This window comes from Octopus sinensis, linkage group LG29, assembly GCF_006345805.1.
Source record: "Octopus sinensis linkage group LG29, ASM634580v1, whole genome shotgun sequence".
NCBI classification, from domain to species: domain Eukaryota; kingdom Metazoa; phylum Mollusca; class Cephalopoda; order Octopoda; family Octopodidae; genus Octopus; species Octopus sinensis.
Genome location: NC_043025.1, coordinates 5,560,574 through 5,579,263, shown reverse-complemented (window position 1 = coordinate 5,579,263; position 18,690 = coordinate 5,560,574). Strand labels below are relative to the sequence as shown.

Sequence of the window (18,690 nt, the reverse complement as noted above, 5' to 3'; positions counted from 1 at the left end):
CCATATTTCTGTTGAGATGCTCTGTGTTTCTTTCAATTATTTGAAATATAACAAAGAATTTAGTAAAATAACTTAGTTATCATTCAGCTAGTGTTAGGAACATAAATTGTGACTAAGGATTGGTGGAAGATTTTAATTCAAAATTTATGAGAACAAGACATTTGTACTACAGAAGTGAATCTAATGGTTTTTGTGTGTTTCTTAAATGGCTTATAAACACCTTCCACGCTGCAATTGTTTTTGTTCCAGCACATGATCTCAGATCAGGTCACTTGCTATGTAAGTACATCTCCGTAATATATATATATATATATGTGTGTGTGTGTTTGTGTGTGTGCACGTATGTAAATATATATATCTTTATATATAAAATGAAGGTTGTGTGTGTGTCTGTCTACTCCAATTTAGATTCCTAACCACTCCCACATTTTGCGGTGCAGTGTAACCAAAAGCGGGTATCTTATAGTCGTGATTCATATCGAGCCCTTCTGAATATTAGGGCGCGTCTATGATGAGTCTATGATTTAAAAAGAAATTTACCATCATTTTTCAGCATTTTTAATCCATTTTTTGTTCGGCTTATATAAGGGAAGTAACTCTCTAAAAATGCTTATATAGTTATTTCCCTTACAAACCCGAGCAACGCCGGGCGATACTGCTAGTATGCTTCTGACAAACTTTTATCTCACAAATTCTTTTCATGAGACATTGGTTAACCCAATTCCATTGTTGCAGACAAGCAACTCTAAGATGTCATGCAATGAGATTGAACCCCAAAGCTAAGTGATTATAAGACAAACACCTTAGCAACAGAGCCATGCTTGCAGACAGAGGGGGTGGGGAATATATATATGAGAGAGGGAGAGAGAGAGAGAGAATTTAGTGTGGTAATCACAAATCTCTTTTTTATGACAAAGAATCACCAAAACCTCACCATATTAAGGAAATCCCCGCACAAACTGTTGAAATGAAATGATGAGTCAACCACCATCCTTTGATTCTGAAACAGAAGGGGAAAAATCTTTGAATAAGTGATGTTTAGTGTGTAGACATTTGGAGCTTAACCCTTTAGCATTTAAACTAGCCATAACTGGCGCAATTATTCTACATGCTTTATGTTGAACCATCCAGATCCCTCATGCCTACCTTACAATGTCATTCTAAAAATAAACAATCACATCATTGAAATCTCAAAGCTATGAGATAATGCATGATTAATTCAAAACGAGGCCAGATCCTTCCTCTCACACCTACCCTACAATGTCATTCTAAAAATAAACAATCACATCATTGAAATCTCAAAGCAATGAGATAATGCATGATTAATTCAAAACAAGGCCAGATCCAGCCTCTCACACCTACCCTACAATGTCATTCTAAAAATAAACAATCACATCATTGAAATCTCAAAGCTATGAGATAATGCATGATTAATTCAAAACAAGGCCAGACCCTGCTTCTCCCACCTACCCTACAATGTCATTCTAAAAATATGCAATCCCATCTTTGTAATCTCAAAGCTACGAGACAATGTATGATTAATTCAAAACAAGGCCAGATCCTGCCTCTCACACCTACCCTACAATGTCATTCTTAAAATAAACAATCACATCATTGAAATCTCAAAGCTATGAGATAATGCAGGATTAATTCAAAACAAGGCCAGATCCTGCCTCTCACACCTACCCTACAATGTCATTCTAAAAATAAACAATCACATCATTGAAATCTCAAAGCTATGAGATAATGCATGATTAATTCAAAACAAGGCCAGATCCAGCCTCTCACACCTACCCTACAATGTCATTCTAAAAATAAACAATCACATCTTTGAAATCTCAACGTTGGGTCTCACGGAGGCAATGACAAGTGATTGAAACCTTTGGAGATATGCTGTGCGTGAGAAGACCCGGCAAGTCAAGTGAAACCGTAACCGTGGCCTATGCCAGTGCAGCATAACTGGCCGATTTAAGAGTACCCTTTAACCATTGACCAATAAACTGTGCTTGTGAAGACCTGCTGTGAGATAATGCAGGATTAATTCAAAACAAGGCCAGATCCAGCCTCTCACACCTACCCTACAATGTCATTCTTAAAATAAACAATCACATCATTGAAATCTCAAAGCTATGAGATAATGCACGATTAATTTAAAAGAATGTGGATAAATAAGCAATACATTTGACGGAGCAGGTATATAATGTTATTTTGTTACCTGGATCCATTCACGACAAGAATACTCTCTCTGATGGTCAACGTACAATAATACCAGACGAGGAGAAAGTGAAGGACTGCATCTACCCATCTGCAAAATAAATAGAGAAATTTATCTAAATCGATCAGCATCAGTGGAAATTGTAGCTGTGATACCAGTGCCGGGGGCACGTAAGCGAACCATCCAAACGTGGCCGTTGCCAGCGCCGCCCCTCCGTGCTGGTGGTACATAAAAAGCACCATCCGATCGTGACTGTTGCCAACCTTGCCTGACCCCCGTGCCGGTGGCATGTAAAAAGCACCATCCGACCATGGCCGTTTGCCAGCCTTGCCTGACCCCTGTGCCGGTGGCACAAAAAAAGCACCATCCAACTGTGGTCATTTGCCAGCCTTGTCTGGCACCTGTGCTGGAGGCATGTAAAAAGCACCCACTACACTCATGGAATGATTGGCGTTAGGAAGGGCATCCAGCTGTAGAAACACTGCTAGATCAGACTGGAGCCTGGTGCAGCCTCCTGGCTTCCCAGACCCCAGTTGAACCGTCCAACCCATGCCAGCATGGAAAGCGGACGCTAAACGATGATGATGATGATGATGTGTGTATGAGGGAGAGTAAAACAGTACAAATGGAATGAAGGGGAATAAGGGGCAGACAGTCGGACGATGTGAGGGGTTACAATAGGTGGACATCACCATCTCAATCACCATTTAAAGACTATTGTCCGTGCTGGCATGGGTTGAACGGTTTGACCAGAGCCGCTACAGATTCTAATCTGATCTCACCTGGTTTCTACAGCTGGATGCTCTTCCTATCACCAACCACTTTACAGAGAGTGCTGGGTACTTTTACATGGTGTCACACAGACGCTCTTACACGGTGTCGCACGGACGCTTTAATACGGTGTCGCACGAACGCTCTTACAATGCGTCGCACGGACGCTCTTACAATGCGTCGCACAGACGCTTTTACAATGCGTCGCACAGACGCTCTTACAATGCGTCGCACGGACGCTCTTACAATGCGTCGCACGGACGCTCTTACAATGCGTCGCACGGACGCTCTTACAATGCGTCGCACAGACGCTCTTACAATGCGTGGTACAGACGCTCTTACAATGCGTCGCACGGACGCTCTTACAATGCGTCGCACAGATGCTCTTACAATGCGTCGCACGGACGCTCTTACAATGCGTCGCACAGGCGCTCTTACAATGCGCCGCACAGACGCTCTTACATGGTGTCGCACAGATGCTTTTACACGGTGTCACACAGACGCTTTTACACGGTGTCGCACAGAAGCTTTTATACGGTGTCACACAGAAGCTTTTACATGGTGTCGCACAGATGCGTTTACACCATGTCACATTGATGCTTTTACATGGTGTCGCAGAGGCACTTATACCTGGTATCACACAGGCACTTTTATGTGGCACTGCACAGGCCCTTTTACGTGGCACCACAACATATTCTCCACTCAGATTCACACACTTATTGCAGTGGTCCTTCAGTTTTTCTAAGCCCCGTAAAAAAACAGTCGGAAGGTTGGTCCTCCAACCAAGCCTTTCACGAAACCCTTAAAACCAAGAACTGTTCAGCACCTCCTTGTAGTTGAATCATTAGCTATTTCTAGAAAGAGAGATGTGGCTGGTGACAGCTCCCGGAGGATAATGAACAGAAAGGAAAATTAGGGGACAGAAGCCGAGATATAAAAATGCTTTTAACACTTACCTGTAACTTCCAAAAAACGTCTGCACAAAAGACAGACACATTACGATATAACTGACCACTAGTTTGAATCTCTCATACTCCCTTTTGTATTGGAATCTGAAATAAATAAATATTACATAAACATCATTATTATTATTATTATTATTAGTAGTAGTAGTAGTAGTAGTAGTAGATATAAATCAATCTCTTTATTGCTCACAAGGAGCTAAACATAGAGGCGACAAACAAGGACAAACAAAGGGATTAAGTCGATTACATCAACCCCAGTGCGTAACTGGTACTTATTTAATCGACCCTGAAAGGATGAAAGGCAAAGTTGACCTCGGCGGAATTTGAACTCAGAACGTTGCGGCAGACGAAATACTTATTTCTTCACTACCCACAAGGGGCTAAACACAGAGGGGACAAACGGATTAAGTCAATTATATGGACCCCAGTGCGCAACTGGTACTTATTTAATCGACCCTGAAAGGATGAAAGGCAAAGTCGACCTCGGCGGAATTTGAACTCAGAACGTTGCAGCAGACGAAATACCTATTTCTTTATTACCCACAAGGGGCTAAACACAGAGGGGACAAACAAGGACAGACAAACGGATTAAGTCAATTATATCAACCCCAGTGCGCAACTGGTACTTATTTAAGCAGCGAACTGGCAGAATCGTTTGCACGCTGGGCGAAATGCTTAGCGGTATTTCGTCTGCGTTACGTTCTGAGTTCAAATTCTGCCGAAGTCGACTTTGCCTTTCATCCTTTCGGGGTCAATAAATTAAGTACCAGTTACGCACTGGGATCGATGTAATCAACTTAATACCTTTGTCTGTCCTTGTTTGTCCCCTCTATGTTTAGCCCCTTGTGGGTAACAAAGAAATAGGTATTTCATCTGTGTTTATATTCTGAGTTCAAATTCCGCTGAGGTTGAATTTGCCTTTCATCCTTTCAGGTTCGATTAAATAAGTACCTATTTCTTTGTTACCCACAAGGGGCTAAACATAGAGGGGACAAACAAGGACAGACGAAGGGATTAAGTCGATTACATCGACCCCAGTGCATAACTGGTACTTAATTTATCGACCCCGAAAGGATGAAAGGCAAAGTCGACCTCAGCGGAATTTGAACTCAGAACATAAACACAGATGAAATACCTATTTCTTTATTACCCACAAGGGGCTAAACACAGAGGGGACAAACAAGGACAGACATAGGTATTAAGTCGATTACATCGACCCCAGTGCGTAACTGGTACTTAATTTATCGACCCTGAAAGGATGAAAGGCAAAGTCGACCTCGGCAGAATTTGAACTCAGAACGTAACGACAGACGAAATACCTATTTCTTTATTACCCACAAGGGGCTAAACACAGAGGGGACAAACAAGGACAGACATAGGTATTAAGTCGATTACATCGACCCCAGTGCGTAACTGGTACTTAATTTATCGACCCCGAAAGGATGAAAGGCAAAGTCGACCTCAGCGGAATTTGAACTCAGAACATAAACACAGATGAAATACCGCTTAGCATTTCACCCTGTGTGCTAACGTTTCTGCCAGCTCATCATCATCATCATCATCATCATTTAACATCCATTGTCCATGGGATGGACAGTTTGACCAAAGCTGGAAAGCTGGGGGGACAGCGTCACATTGCCGTTTCATGCATTATGATTACCTCCCACTCCTCAATCTTGTCCTTTTGGCCTGGTGCCACTGTATCATTGCCCCCTGCTTGCCTCCGACTTGTACATTCTACCCACATGCCTTGTTTCACTCTGTTACTGCCATCTGGCAGCCCCCCGACCTGGGTGTTTCACTTACACTTAACAAGAAAATTTTTCCCTCACCCTACCCCAACAAGCCATCATCTCTTCTCCTTCTTGCATTTCCTCCTTCATTCACTATGTCTAGCTCTCACCCCCTGCCTGGCTCTCACCCCCTGCCTGGCTCTCACCCCTTGCCTGCCTCTCACCCCTTGCCTGCCTCTCACCCCCTGCCTGCCTCTCACCCTTTGCCTGGCTCTCAACCCCTGCCTGGCTCTCACTCCCCAATCCTGTCCTCATAACCATGTTCCTCTGTATCATTGCTATCTAGTAACCCCTCCAACTTTATATACCCAGGTATTTTGCCACTTACTCACAATTTTTAATTGTACTCTCTTTGCAGTGTCCTATCACTTATATTATGGCATTTCAACCTCAAGGGTATGCCCTGGCACCTACCACTACCTATATCTCTCTCTTCTTTTACTCGACCATCTCATTTATTCTCTGATCCCCATTCCTTGTGAGCATGTCCAGTATCTTGCCACCATCTCCATCCTGCAGTCTCCCACTCTCTCTCCTTCTCCTGCACTTCCCTTAGGTTGGGCAACTGTGTCTTTTCTTTGCAGTAACACACCTGTTTCTGTCTTCATTCCTGATCTTCCTCTCTCTGGCCAGGTAACATTGTACATCCTCTTCAGCAAGACACCTGTATCTGTCTCACTGTAACCATTTCATCATCACCTCCTCAAATGCCTCACCACCTTTTAAAAGATCTTGTCATGCAAGTACTTGGTGACCCTGTCAGTGCAGGTGCCACTTAAAAGCACCCAGTCCACATTGTAAAGTGGTTGGTGTTCAAAAGGGTATCCAGCTGTAAAAACCTTGCCAAAGCTGACCTCACCTGTACCATATCAGTGCAGTTGTCTCTCTTGCACACCACATCTGATGCTTCTCAGATCCAACTTTTCTCTCAAGGTACTTACACTCTGTCGAGTATGCACACTGACATTACACATCCATCAGAGCCCGAGTGGTTGGTGTTAGGAAGGGCATCCAGCTGTAAAATCCTGCCAAAACAGTCTCAGAAGTCTGGTGCAGGCTTCAGCCTGGACAGCTCTTGTGGTACTGTTCCACCCATGCTTGCATAGAACACAGACGTTAAATGATGATGATGATGATTATATATATATATATATATATATATATATATATATATATATATATATATATTATATATATATACATATATATATATATATATATATAGAAATATTAAAATTTCTAAGTCTCTCTAAAGGAGATTTTAATATTTCTATTATTGAAAACAAGTGGATGTATTCCACTGAAATTAGGTAAATAAATCCTTCGAACAGACGGTCGGTAGAGACACCTGCTGGGTCTGGCTACTCTGCATTGATAAAGGGCAACTACCCTGAAACATGTCTGCAGATGTCTGACCAGCAAGGTGAAGCGGCTGACCTCCACTGTTCGAAGGCTATAATGGACGCAGGTTCGTGTGTCATATAGCTAGCTAGAGGCGATGGCCTCTTGGAGCTAATCAGCGGCAGCTTTAGTCTTATATTTATAGACTACCATATTAGCTTGGCAATAACTATTAATATATATATATATATATATATATATATATATATATATAATAATAATAAATATTAGGGAATAAATCCAAATTTACAGGGAAAAAAATCAGATTTAGGATTAAATCCAATTTTATAGTAAAATATTATTGAAACTGATTTGAAAATCGAAATCCACCTGAAGATTGTCGTGGCGGTTTTTTTAACTTTTTATTAAAATTTTATGTATTGATTAAGTCTTTCCTTGTTTGTCTCTAATATTATATATATATATATATATATATATATATATATATATGCACGCGCACACACATTGTTTTTGGTGATGCTTAGAGGAATTAATTTTAATTCCCATATGCATTGTGAAAGAATATTTACACAGTGTATAAGATTAAATCAATAATCACCAACATATTAATGAATATGGCACATGATGGGTTAAAATGTGAATTGTGAAAGTAATATCACCAACTCCATTCTTCGATGTTGTAAACACTCGGATTATATATATCCCAACTTACACACTACATATTTACCTATCTATAAGTGTGTGTGTGATAGTTTATCTAGAGAATACTTTCGTTGCTAGAACGGGTTTGACTTACTTGTCTCCTTTGTTGAGCAGCGATACGTTGACTTGGCCCAGAATGACACTCAAGTACAACCTAAATGAAATATAAAGAAAAATAAATATATATCAATATTAATAATGATAACATATTCGTACAGACAATACACACAAACACACACCCATACATGTAAATACATCCTTGTTCTTTTATGTGTTTTTAACCACTGGACTGTGGCCAGGCTGGAGTACTGCCCAGAAGAAGTTAATTAATCTAATTAATTCCAGTATTTAGTTTTTTAAGTTTGGTACTTATTCTAGTGGGATTCAAGCCTCTTCTCCTTATCTCCTCAAAGACATACAGCATCTCGAAAGAGTCCAGAAGCTGGCTACCCGCATGGTTCATGGTCTCAAAAATTTGTCCTACGAAGAAAGGCTGAGGACGCTCGACCTTTATTCTCTTGAAAAACGCCGCCGCCGTGGTGATCTCATTCTCGCCCACAACATCATAAGCGGAAAGTGTAACCTCTCGAAAGAGCTGTTCTTCACTCCTGCTCCAGAGCGTCGGCTGCGGGGTCATTCCGAAAAGCTCTACCTGCGACGATTTCATCTCAATCGAAGGAGAGGAGCTTTCTCCGTCCGGGTTGCGGATCCATGGAACAAGCTGCCAGACGAGATGGTGAAGATGCCGACGACCGCTTTGTTCAAAGCCTCCCTTGACCTCAAGTGGCCTGAACTCTTTACATGAACACCACCCTGTACTTAACTCCATGTCCCCCTACATGGCCTTGCTATTTGCTTTTGAGCCAAATTAACTAACTAACTAACTAACTAGTGAGCTGGGTTTTTTTTTGCCAAAATGTTAAGTTACAGGGATATAAACAAACCAACACCAGTTATCATGAATGTAGAGACAAACACCGAGATTCACAAACATACACGCACCGGGAATTGAACTCACGACCTCACAATCGCGAGCCAAATGCCCTAACCACTAAGCCATGCGCCTTCACATATGTACAAGCCTACATACATACATGCATACAAGAACACATACACACACACATACACACACGTGCATACAAGCATACACACATGCATTCAAGCATATACACACATACATGCATACAAGCATACACACATGCATTCAAGCATATACACGCATACATGCATACACACACACATACATGCATACACACACATACATACATACATACATATATAAAAGGGGTAAAGAACCCCTTCAGTCATGAATGACCATGGGATTGCACCTAGAAAGCTCTCCTCCGAGGCACAAGTCTGGGCAAGCTTTATGGAAGACCAGCAGTCACCCATGCATACCGGCCCTACTTCTCCGTGCCACTGATGTTATCCAAGGGAAAGGCAAAGGGGCCGATACAGCTTGGCACCAGTGACGTCACAACCCATTTCTACAGCTGAGTGAACTGGAGCAACGTGAAATAAAGTGTCTTGCTCAAGAACACAACACACAGCCCAGTCCAGGAATCGAACTCACAACCTCGTGATTGTGAGTCTGATGCTTTAACCACTGAGCCATGCGCCTTCACACAAACACATACACTACCGTCAGAAATTAATTAGCACCCTTGATTTGCTCTTCACTCAAGTTATGTGCTGTCACCTAGTGGCCATATCTCGAACTATTGCTTTGTTGCGAGTTCACTGTTGCGCAGAACGATGACGTAACTTTGTTTGCAGAGCAGTTTGAGAGTCTACAGCCTTATGATGTTGACATAGCAGTGCAACAACTTGGAGTGCGGATGCAGACAAATCTTCCTTTGTTTAATAGATATAGGTAGCGCCTCGCAAGGACCGAAATCACACCATACTAAGTTTTCTCATCGCGTAAGACGTTTTGAACAGCTCATAAGGTTAATTGATTTAACCTATTTAATGTAGAAATTTGAGAAGTGCTAATTAATTTCTGACGCAAGTGTATATACATACACACACACACACATACATTCATATATACAAACACATACATACATACACATATATACATACATACACATACATAGAGGGGACTCTAGGTCATCAGCATCACTCGGACTCATCACAGATTTCGCATAAGACACATGCCTGCTCAAAGAATTTCACGTTTTACCCCTTTATTTCTAGCCCCAAATGGCATATTTTTTTTAATATCTAGCACTCACAAGGCTTTGGTCGGCCCGAGGCTATAGTAGAAGACACTTGCCCAAGGTGCCACGTAGTTGGACTGAACCCGGAACCATGTGGTTGGTAAACAAGCTACTTACCACACAGCCACTCCTGCGCCTATATATATATATATATATATATATATATATACATACATATGACGGGCTTCTTTCAGTTTCTGTCTACCAAATCCACTCAACAGGCTTTGGTCAGCCCGAGGCTATAGTAGAAAACACTTGCCCAAGGTGCCACGCAGTGGGACTGAACCCGGAACCATGTGGTTGGTAAACAAGCTACTTAGCACACAGCCACTCCTGCACCTATATATATATATATATATATACATATATACGACGGGCTTCTTTCAGTTTCAGTCTACCAAATCCACTCACAAGGCTTTGGTCGGCCCGAGGCTATAGTAGAAGACACTTGCCCAAGGTGCCACGCAGTGGGACTGAACCCGGAACCATGTGGTTGGTAAACAAGCTACTTAGCACACAGCCACTCCTGCGCCAAGATATAGAGATATTTTGAGGAACACTCCTAAAAATACAAAAATCTAAGCACACACACACACAAAACAACAACAAAGACAGTTTCTTTTTCCCTCATTTCAATGGATTGTGAGATAAAAAAAACATCTTTTGAAAGATTGGTAATGCGCAGGTATTGCTGTGTGGTAAGAAGCTTGCTTCCCAACCACATAGTTCTGGGTTCAGTCCCACTGAGTGGCACCTTGGGCAAGTGTCTTCTTCCACAGCCCTGGGCCGACAAAAGGCATGTGCATGGATTTGGTAGATGGAAATTGAAAAAAGCATAGTGTGTGTGTGTGTGTGTGTGTGAAGGTATATGGTTCCGTCACAAACTGGCAGAAACGTTAGCACGTCGGGCGAAATGCTTTGCGGTATTCCGTCTGCTGCTACGTTCTGAGTTCAAATTCCGCCGAGGTCGACTTTGCCTGTCATCCTTTCGGGGTTGATTAAATAAGTACCAGTTACGCACTGGGATCGATGTAATCGACTTAATCCCTCTGTCTGTCCTTGTTTGTCCTCTCTGTGTTTAGCCCCTTGTGGGTAGTAAAGAAATAGGTATTTCATCTGCCATTACGTTCTGAGTTCAAATTCCGCCGAGGTCGACTTTGCCTGTCATCCTTTCGGGGTTGATTAAATAAGTACCAGTTACGCACTGGGGTCGATGTTATCGACTTAATCCCTCTGTCTGTCCTTGTTTGTCCTCTCTGTGTTTAGCACCTTGTGGGTAGTAAAGAAATAGGTATATGGTTCAGTGGTTAGAACATCAGGCTTATAATCATGAAGCAGTGAGTTCAAATCCCAGACCGGGCTGTGTGTTGTGTTCTTGAGCAAGACACTTTATTTCATATCACTCCAGTCCGCTCAGGTGTAGAAATGAGTTGTGACTTCACAGGTGCCAAGCTGTATCGGCCCCTTTGCCTTTCCCTTGGATAACATCAGTGGCAGAGACGGGAGGCTGGTATGCATGGGCGACTGCTGGTCTTCCACGAAGCAACCTTGTTCAGACTAGTGTCTCAGAAGGGAATTTTCTTGGTACAATTCCATGGTCAGTCATAACAGAAGGGGTCTTTTACGTGTGTCTGTGTGTCCTCCTTCACAACTGGTGTTGGTGTGTTTACATCCCAGTAACTTAGTGGTTCAGCAAAAAGAGAATGATATAGTAAATATCAAGCTTTTAATTCATTCGACTATGTAATTCTTCAAGGCAGTGCCCCAGTATGGCCACAGCCTAATGGCCGAAACAGGTAAAAGATAAAACAACCTAAACATACAGGCGCAGGAGTGGCTGTGTGGTAAGTAACTTGCTAACCAACCACATTGTTCCGGGTTCAGTCCCACTGCATGGCACCTTGGGCAAGTGTCTTCTGCTATAGCCTCGGGCCGACCAATGCCTTGTGAGTGGATTTGGTAGACGGAAACTGAAAGAAGCCTGTCGTATATATGTATGTGTGTGTATATGTTCGTGTGTCTGTGTGTATGTGTATATGTTCGTGTGTCTAGCATTGCTTGACAACCAATGCTGGTGTGTTTATGTCCCCGTCACTTAGCGGTTCGGCAAAAGAGACCGATAGAATAAGTACTGGGCTTACAAAAGAATAAGTCCCGGGGTCGATTTGCCCGACTAAAGGCGGTGCTCCAGCATGGCCGCAGTCAAATGACTGAAACAAGTAGGAGTAAGAGTATACAGATTTGAGCAAACACAACAACATGAACAAAAGTGATTTCTTTTTCTTTTCTCATTTCAATGGATTAGGAGATAAAAACCTATTGAACATTTTCTAGATAGCGACCCACACAACACAGGAATTATAACTGAATATCAATAAAGAAAATGTGAAGGTGTATGGCCTAGTAGCTAGGCAGTCACATTCATGATTGCTTGACCATGGGTCAGTGGTTGAAAACCAACCAGGGTCCGTATGACTCTCGGGGGTCTGCATAACTCTCGGCGGGGTCCCATACGACTCTCAGGGGAGGGGGCATAGAATACTCGAGGGGGCATAGAATACTCGGGGGGTCCGTAGACTCTCAAGGGGATACACCCTCAGAGGCTCCCTACGACTCTCGGGGGATCGTACGACTCTCGGGGGATCGTACGACTCTCGGGGGTTCGTACGACTCTCGGGGGTTCGTACGACTCTCGGGGGTTCGTACGACTCTCGGGGTTCGTACGACTCTCGGGGGTTCGTACGACTCTCGGGGGTTCGTACGACTCTCGGGGGTTCGTACGACTCTCGGGGGTTCGTACGACTCTCGGGGGTTCGTACGACTCTCGGGGGTTCGTACGACTCTCGGGGGTTCGTACGACTCTCGGGGGTTCGTACGACTCTCGGAGGCTCCCATGACTCTCGGGAGTTCGTACGACTCCCAGGCATCCAGATACGGTGTGTTGTGTTCTTGAGCAAAACACTTCATATCAAGTTGCTCCGTTTCCCCCTTTTCAATCAGTTGGGGAAATGTTGGCCCGCTCACCTAGCCAGTTGGGTGGCATCGTTTAAAGGCTAAAACAATGCAAAGAGCATTGTGACCAGCAATGTGTAACAACATCTGATAGTCTGGTCAGTCATGTGGTCACATGATAAATGAGAATATTGACCAGCAAACAAGCTATACTGTTCATTATTTACATAATTTACATTCGATGGATATTTGTCCTCATCTTGTTTGTTGTTAACACAACCTTTCGGCTGATAAACCCTCCATCCTTCATCAGGTGTCTTCGGGAAATTTCAAACCTGGGCTCTCATTCCTAAGGTATTTTTCAATATCATTATTAATATTATTATTGTTAGTGTTCAGGTCACTTGGAATCGAACTCGGAATCTTGGGGTTAGTAGCCCGTGCTCTTAACCACTACGCCATATACCCCGGAATCTTGGGGCCAGCCTTGTCACATACTTTGTCACCCTGAATCTCCCTGAGAATTTCATTAAGGGTGTTTTGTTGTTAACACAACCTTTCGGCTGATAAACCCTCCAGCCTTCATCAGGTGTCTTGGGGAAATTTCAAACCTGGGCTCTCATTCCTAAGGTATTTTTCAATATTATTATTGTTAGTGTTCAGGTCACTTGGAATCGAACTCGGAATCTTGGGGTTAGTAGCTTGCGCTCTTAACCACTACGCCATATGCCCCAGAATCTTCGGGCCAGCCTTGTCACATACTGTGTCACACTGAATCTCCCTGAGAATTTCATTAAGGGTACACATGTCTGAACCGCTTACACATTACTTTCACAAGCAGGCTGTTCCGTTGATCGGATCAACTGGAACCCTCGTCGTCATAACCGACTGAATGCCAAAGAAATTATACAAAGGATTTGGTGCAATGCCGCAATTGCTGACGAAGCAACGAAATAATTATGCAATGAGTCGAAGAGGAGACTTACGACTTCCTTTGATTAACATTGAACCTCATCATCATCATTTAACGTCCGCTTTCCATGCTAGCATGGGTTGGACGTTCGACCGGGGATCTGGGAAGCCAGGAGGCTGCACCAGGCTCCAGTCTGATCTGGAAGCGTTTCTACAGCTGGATGCCCTTCCTAACGCCAACCACTCCATGAGTGTAATGGGTGCTTTTTACGTGCCACTGGCACAGGTGCCAGGGGAGGCTGGCAATGGCCACGATCAGTTGGTGCTTTTTACGTGCCACCGGCACGGAGGCCAGGCAAGGCTGGCAGACGGCCATGATCGGATGGTGCTTTTTACGTGCCACCAGCACAGAAGCCAGTCAAGGTGTATTCACATTATTCTGTCAAAAGTAATACTCTTTACTCTTTTACTCTTTTACTTGTTTCAGTTATTTGACTGCAGCCATGCTGGAGCACCGCCTTTAGTCGAGCAACTTGACCCCGGGACTTATTCTTTTTTGTAAGCCCAGTACTTATTCTATCGGTCTCTTTTTGCCGAACCGCTAAGTGACGGGGACGTAAACACACCAGCATCGGTTGTCAAGCAATGCTAGGAGAACAAACACAGACACACAAACACACACACATACACATATATATATATACATATATACGACAGGCTTCTTTTAGTTTCCGTCTACCAAATCCACTCACAAGGCATTGGTCGGCCCGAGGCTATAGTAGAAGACACTTGCCCAAGGTGCCATGCAGTGGGACTGAACCCGGAAACATGTGGTTGGTAAGCAAGCTACTTACCACACAGCCAAGAATTATATAGTAGGGCTGGTGTGAGAAGCCAGATCTGGCCAATTTGAACATAAAACAAGGGAGAATATTTTGGCCGGATATGGCCGGTTTAAATGCTAAAGGGTTAAGGGTTAAAAAAAGCTTGGTAAAAGCAGCAAGGATGCGGTAACGAATAAGCGGTAATACAGCGGAAACAATGCAATGGTATCAATGCAGTGGTAACATCGCAGCAGTATCAAAGTGGCAGTAACAATGCAGCGGTATCGAAACTGCAGTAGTGATGCAGTAGTAATAACATATCAGAAGGACTGCGGAGGAAATATATTAATTGCAAGGTAAAAAGATGGAAGATAAAATAAGGAGGGGATGATGGGATGGAGCGTAGAGGCTGAGAAAGCTTTATGTGGCTATAAAGTTTACCTTGGTATACTGAAGTTCAAATATAAAAGAAGGGGGTGTGTTGCAGGAAGGTGAAGTATAGACAAGGCAGTAAAGAGCTTCCTGAAAATATATAAATTTATAAGTGAAATCCCTTTTAATATCGTCCCCTGTTTGTCGTCTCCTGTTCGACAGCGATTTTCCTGGAGCAATTTTTGTTTAGCACCAGGTGAGAGCTGATCAAATGGATCCAGGAGACATTCCAGAGAAGACCATCCTTTACTCTTTTACTTGTTTCAGTCATTCGACTGCGGCCATGCTGGAGCACCGCCTTTAGTCGAGCAAATCGACTCCGGGACTTATTCTTTGTAAGCCCAGTACTTATTCTATCGGTCTCCTTTGCCGAACCGCTAAGTGACGGGGACGTACACATACCAGCATCGGTTGTCAAGCAATGCTAGGGGGACAAACACAGACACACAAACATACACGCTCACACACATACATACAGAAAACATACATATATACGACGGGCTTCTTTCAGTTTCCGTCTACCAAATCCATTCACAAGGCTTTGGTCGGCCCGAGGCTGTAGTAGAAGACACTTGCCCAAGGTGCCACGCAGTGGAACTGAACCCAGAACCACGTGGTTGGTAAGCAAGCTACTTACCACACAGCCACTCCTGTGCCTTGATTTATTAATAGAAGAACCATATTCTTCGATGAAATGCTTTCCGACGTGTGCTGCAACACTTTAGTGCAGTTGTGCACAAATAGTGCATCGCATGGGGAGACTAAGGTGCTGGCATTGTTGTGTGGTAAGATTACTTACCAACCACATGGTTCCAGGTTCAGCCCCACTGCATGGCACTAGCCCAGACTGGCCAAAGCCTTGTGAGTGGATTTTATTGACAGAAACTGAAGGAAGCACATTGTGTGTGTGTGTGTGTGTGTGTGTGTGTGTGTGTGTGTGTGTGCGTGTGTGTGAGTGTGTACATTCTTTTACACGTTTCAGCTTGAAGGGTTTTTTAGTCAAAGAAATCGACCCCAGGACTTATTCATTGTAAGCTCAGTACTTATTCTATCAGTCACTTTTGACAAACTGCTAAGTTACAGGGATATAAACAAAACATTGGTTGCCGAGTGATGGGGGGAAAAAAGATACACACTTATGTACACACACTTTTATATGTATGTATATATATGTGTGTGTGTGTGTATATATATATATATTTTCTCCTACATGCATTTTTTTCTCTCCTTGTTTTTTTTCTGTGTATCTTTCTGTCGAAGAGCGTAGGCTCGAAACGTAAAAGACTTTTTCTATTTCTATTCCTGAGCGCTATACTAATACATTTGTTTGTTTGTACTCCACCTGCCTTCGTCTTTTGTTTATTTTCGTAAACCTTCCCGTTATATATATATATATATATATATATATATATAAAGGTATGTGGAAAAATACAACATGGACAAGAACGTATAACTCATAGAAGACGATACAATAAACATGGACAGGACATTCGAACCCCTCAGTCTTCAGTCAAGAACCGGATCATCGTAGTAATTTCGGCTGATTAATCTTGAGAAGTCTGTCGTGTGTGTGTGTATATATATATATATATATATACACACACACACACGACAGACTTCTTTCAGTTTCCATCTACCAAATCCATTCACAAAGCTCTGATCAGCCCAAGGCTATAGTAGAAGACACTTGCCCAAGGTGCCACACAGCAGGACTGAACCCGGAACCATGTGGTTGGGAAGCAAGCTTCTTACCACACAGCCACTCCTGCACCTATATATTTATACATGTGTATGTATGTATGTATATGCAAACAGGAAAAATTAGAATTCAGAATATGAGCATATGTATCCTTTAAGTAGTGGGGCTGATTCGTTCAACTGAAAACCTTCAAGGTGGTGCCCCAGCAGGGTCGCAGTTCAATGATTGAAACAAGATAACAGATACTCACTTGGAATACTCTGGCAAAACTAGATGATTTTTTTTTAATGATTTATTGTGAGGAACACCTGATTGGATTTCCTGTAGCTGAAAGGATTCCCAAGTCTAAATGCCCCAGGAATTAAGGAATTAAGTAGGAGGGGATGGGGGTCAAATCAGTGACAGATTAAGTGAAAATAGTGGTTCTTAACCAGGGTCCGTACGACTCTCGTAGGGTCTGCATGACTCTCGGCGGGGTCCCATACGACTCTCGGAGGGGGGGTCGTACGACTCTCGGGGGGGGGGGGGGGGTTCGTACGACTCTCGGGAGTGTCCGTACGACTCTCGGGGGGTTTGTACGACTCTTGGGAGGGTTCGTACGACTCTCAGGGGGGTTCGTACGACTCTCGGGGGGGTTCGTACGACTCTCGGGGGGGGGGGATAGAATACTCGAGGGGGGGGGGTTTCGTACGACTCTCGGGGGTTCGTACAACTCTCGGGGGTTCGTACAACTCTCGGGGGTTCATACGACTCTCGGGGGTTCGTACGACTCTCGGGGGTTCGTACGACTCTCGGGGGTTCGTACGACTCTCGGGGGTTCGTACGACTCTCGGGGGTTCGTACGACTCTCGGGAGTTCGTACGACTCTCGGGGGTTCATACGACTCTCAGGCGTCCAGATGACTCTTGGGGGTCCATATAAGATCTTGTTAAAGCTTATGTGTAAGTATTTTGTTTATACTTCAACAATACGCAAAATATTTAATTATTTTTTTACACTTCCTAATAATATTTAATTATGAATATATTATACGATTTTTTTTTAAACATCGAATAGCTATGGAGGTCAATCCATGTAAAATAGAAATCGAAAGGGTTCATAGGGGGAGAAAAAATGCTGAATTCAGAGGAACTGAAATGTTACAATGAAGTCCCATGCACCACATGTATCTATATGGTTGCTAACGAGGAACGGTGTCCATTGACAAGAACACAGACAAACACCCAAATATGTAAGCACACGGACAACACGTGCAAACAATTACTCTTTACTCTTTTACTTGTTTCAGTCATTTGACTGCGGCCATGCTGGAGCACCGCCTTTAATCAAGCAACTCGACCCGGGACTTATTCTTTGTAAGCCCAGTACTTATTCTATCGGTCTCTTTTGCCGAACCGCTAAGTAACGGGGACATAAACACACCAGCATCGGTTGTCAAGCAATACTATGGGGACAAACACAGACACACAAACACACACATATATATATATATACATATATACGACGGGCTTCTTTCAGTCTCTGTCTACCAAATCCACTCACAAGGCATTGGTCGGCCCGAGGCTATAGCAGAAGACACTTGCTCAAGATGCCACGCAGTGGAACTGAACCCGGAACCATGTGGTTGGTTAGCAAGCTACTTACCACACAGCCAAAATGTAACAAAAAGACCCAGATAAACATGTTGCATGGCTTCACATTTTCCCATTGACCTTTTAGCATTTAAACTGACCATATCTGGCCCAAATATTGTTTTATGTTCAACCTGGCCACATCCAACCTCTTGCACCGACCTTACAATGTCATTCTAAAAATAAACAATTGCCTCACTGGGAGCTCAA

At 43.3% G+C, this 18,690-nt stretch overlaps 1 protein-coding gene across 2 annotated transcripts in view; it reads right to left on the bottom strand.

Moving 5' to 3' along the window:
* The window catches only part of LOC115226099 (ion channel TACAN), a 51,483-nt gene that overhangs the window by 10,503 nt on the left and 22,290 nt on the right, over positions 1 to 18,690 (bottom strand). For both annotated transcript variants that reach the window (XM_029797083.2, XM_036514905.1), the window contains exons 5-8: positions 7,903 to 7,962; positions 3,943 to 4,038; positions 2,216 to 2,305; positions 935 to 1,000 (exon numbers count right to left, since the gene is read on the bottom strand). In XM_029797083.2, coding sequence (XP_029652943.1) covers positions 935 to 1,000; positions 2,216 to 2,305; positions 3,943 to 4,038; positions 7,903 to 7,962 — 312 coding nt within the window. The remainder of the gene's footprint in view (positions 1 to 934; positions 1,001 to 2,215; positions 2,306 to 3,942; positions 4,039 to 7,902; positions 7,963 to 18,690) is intronic.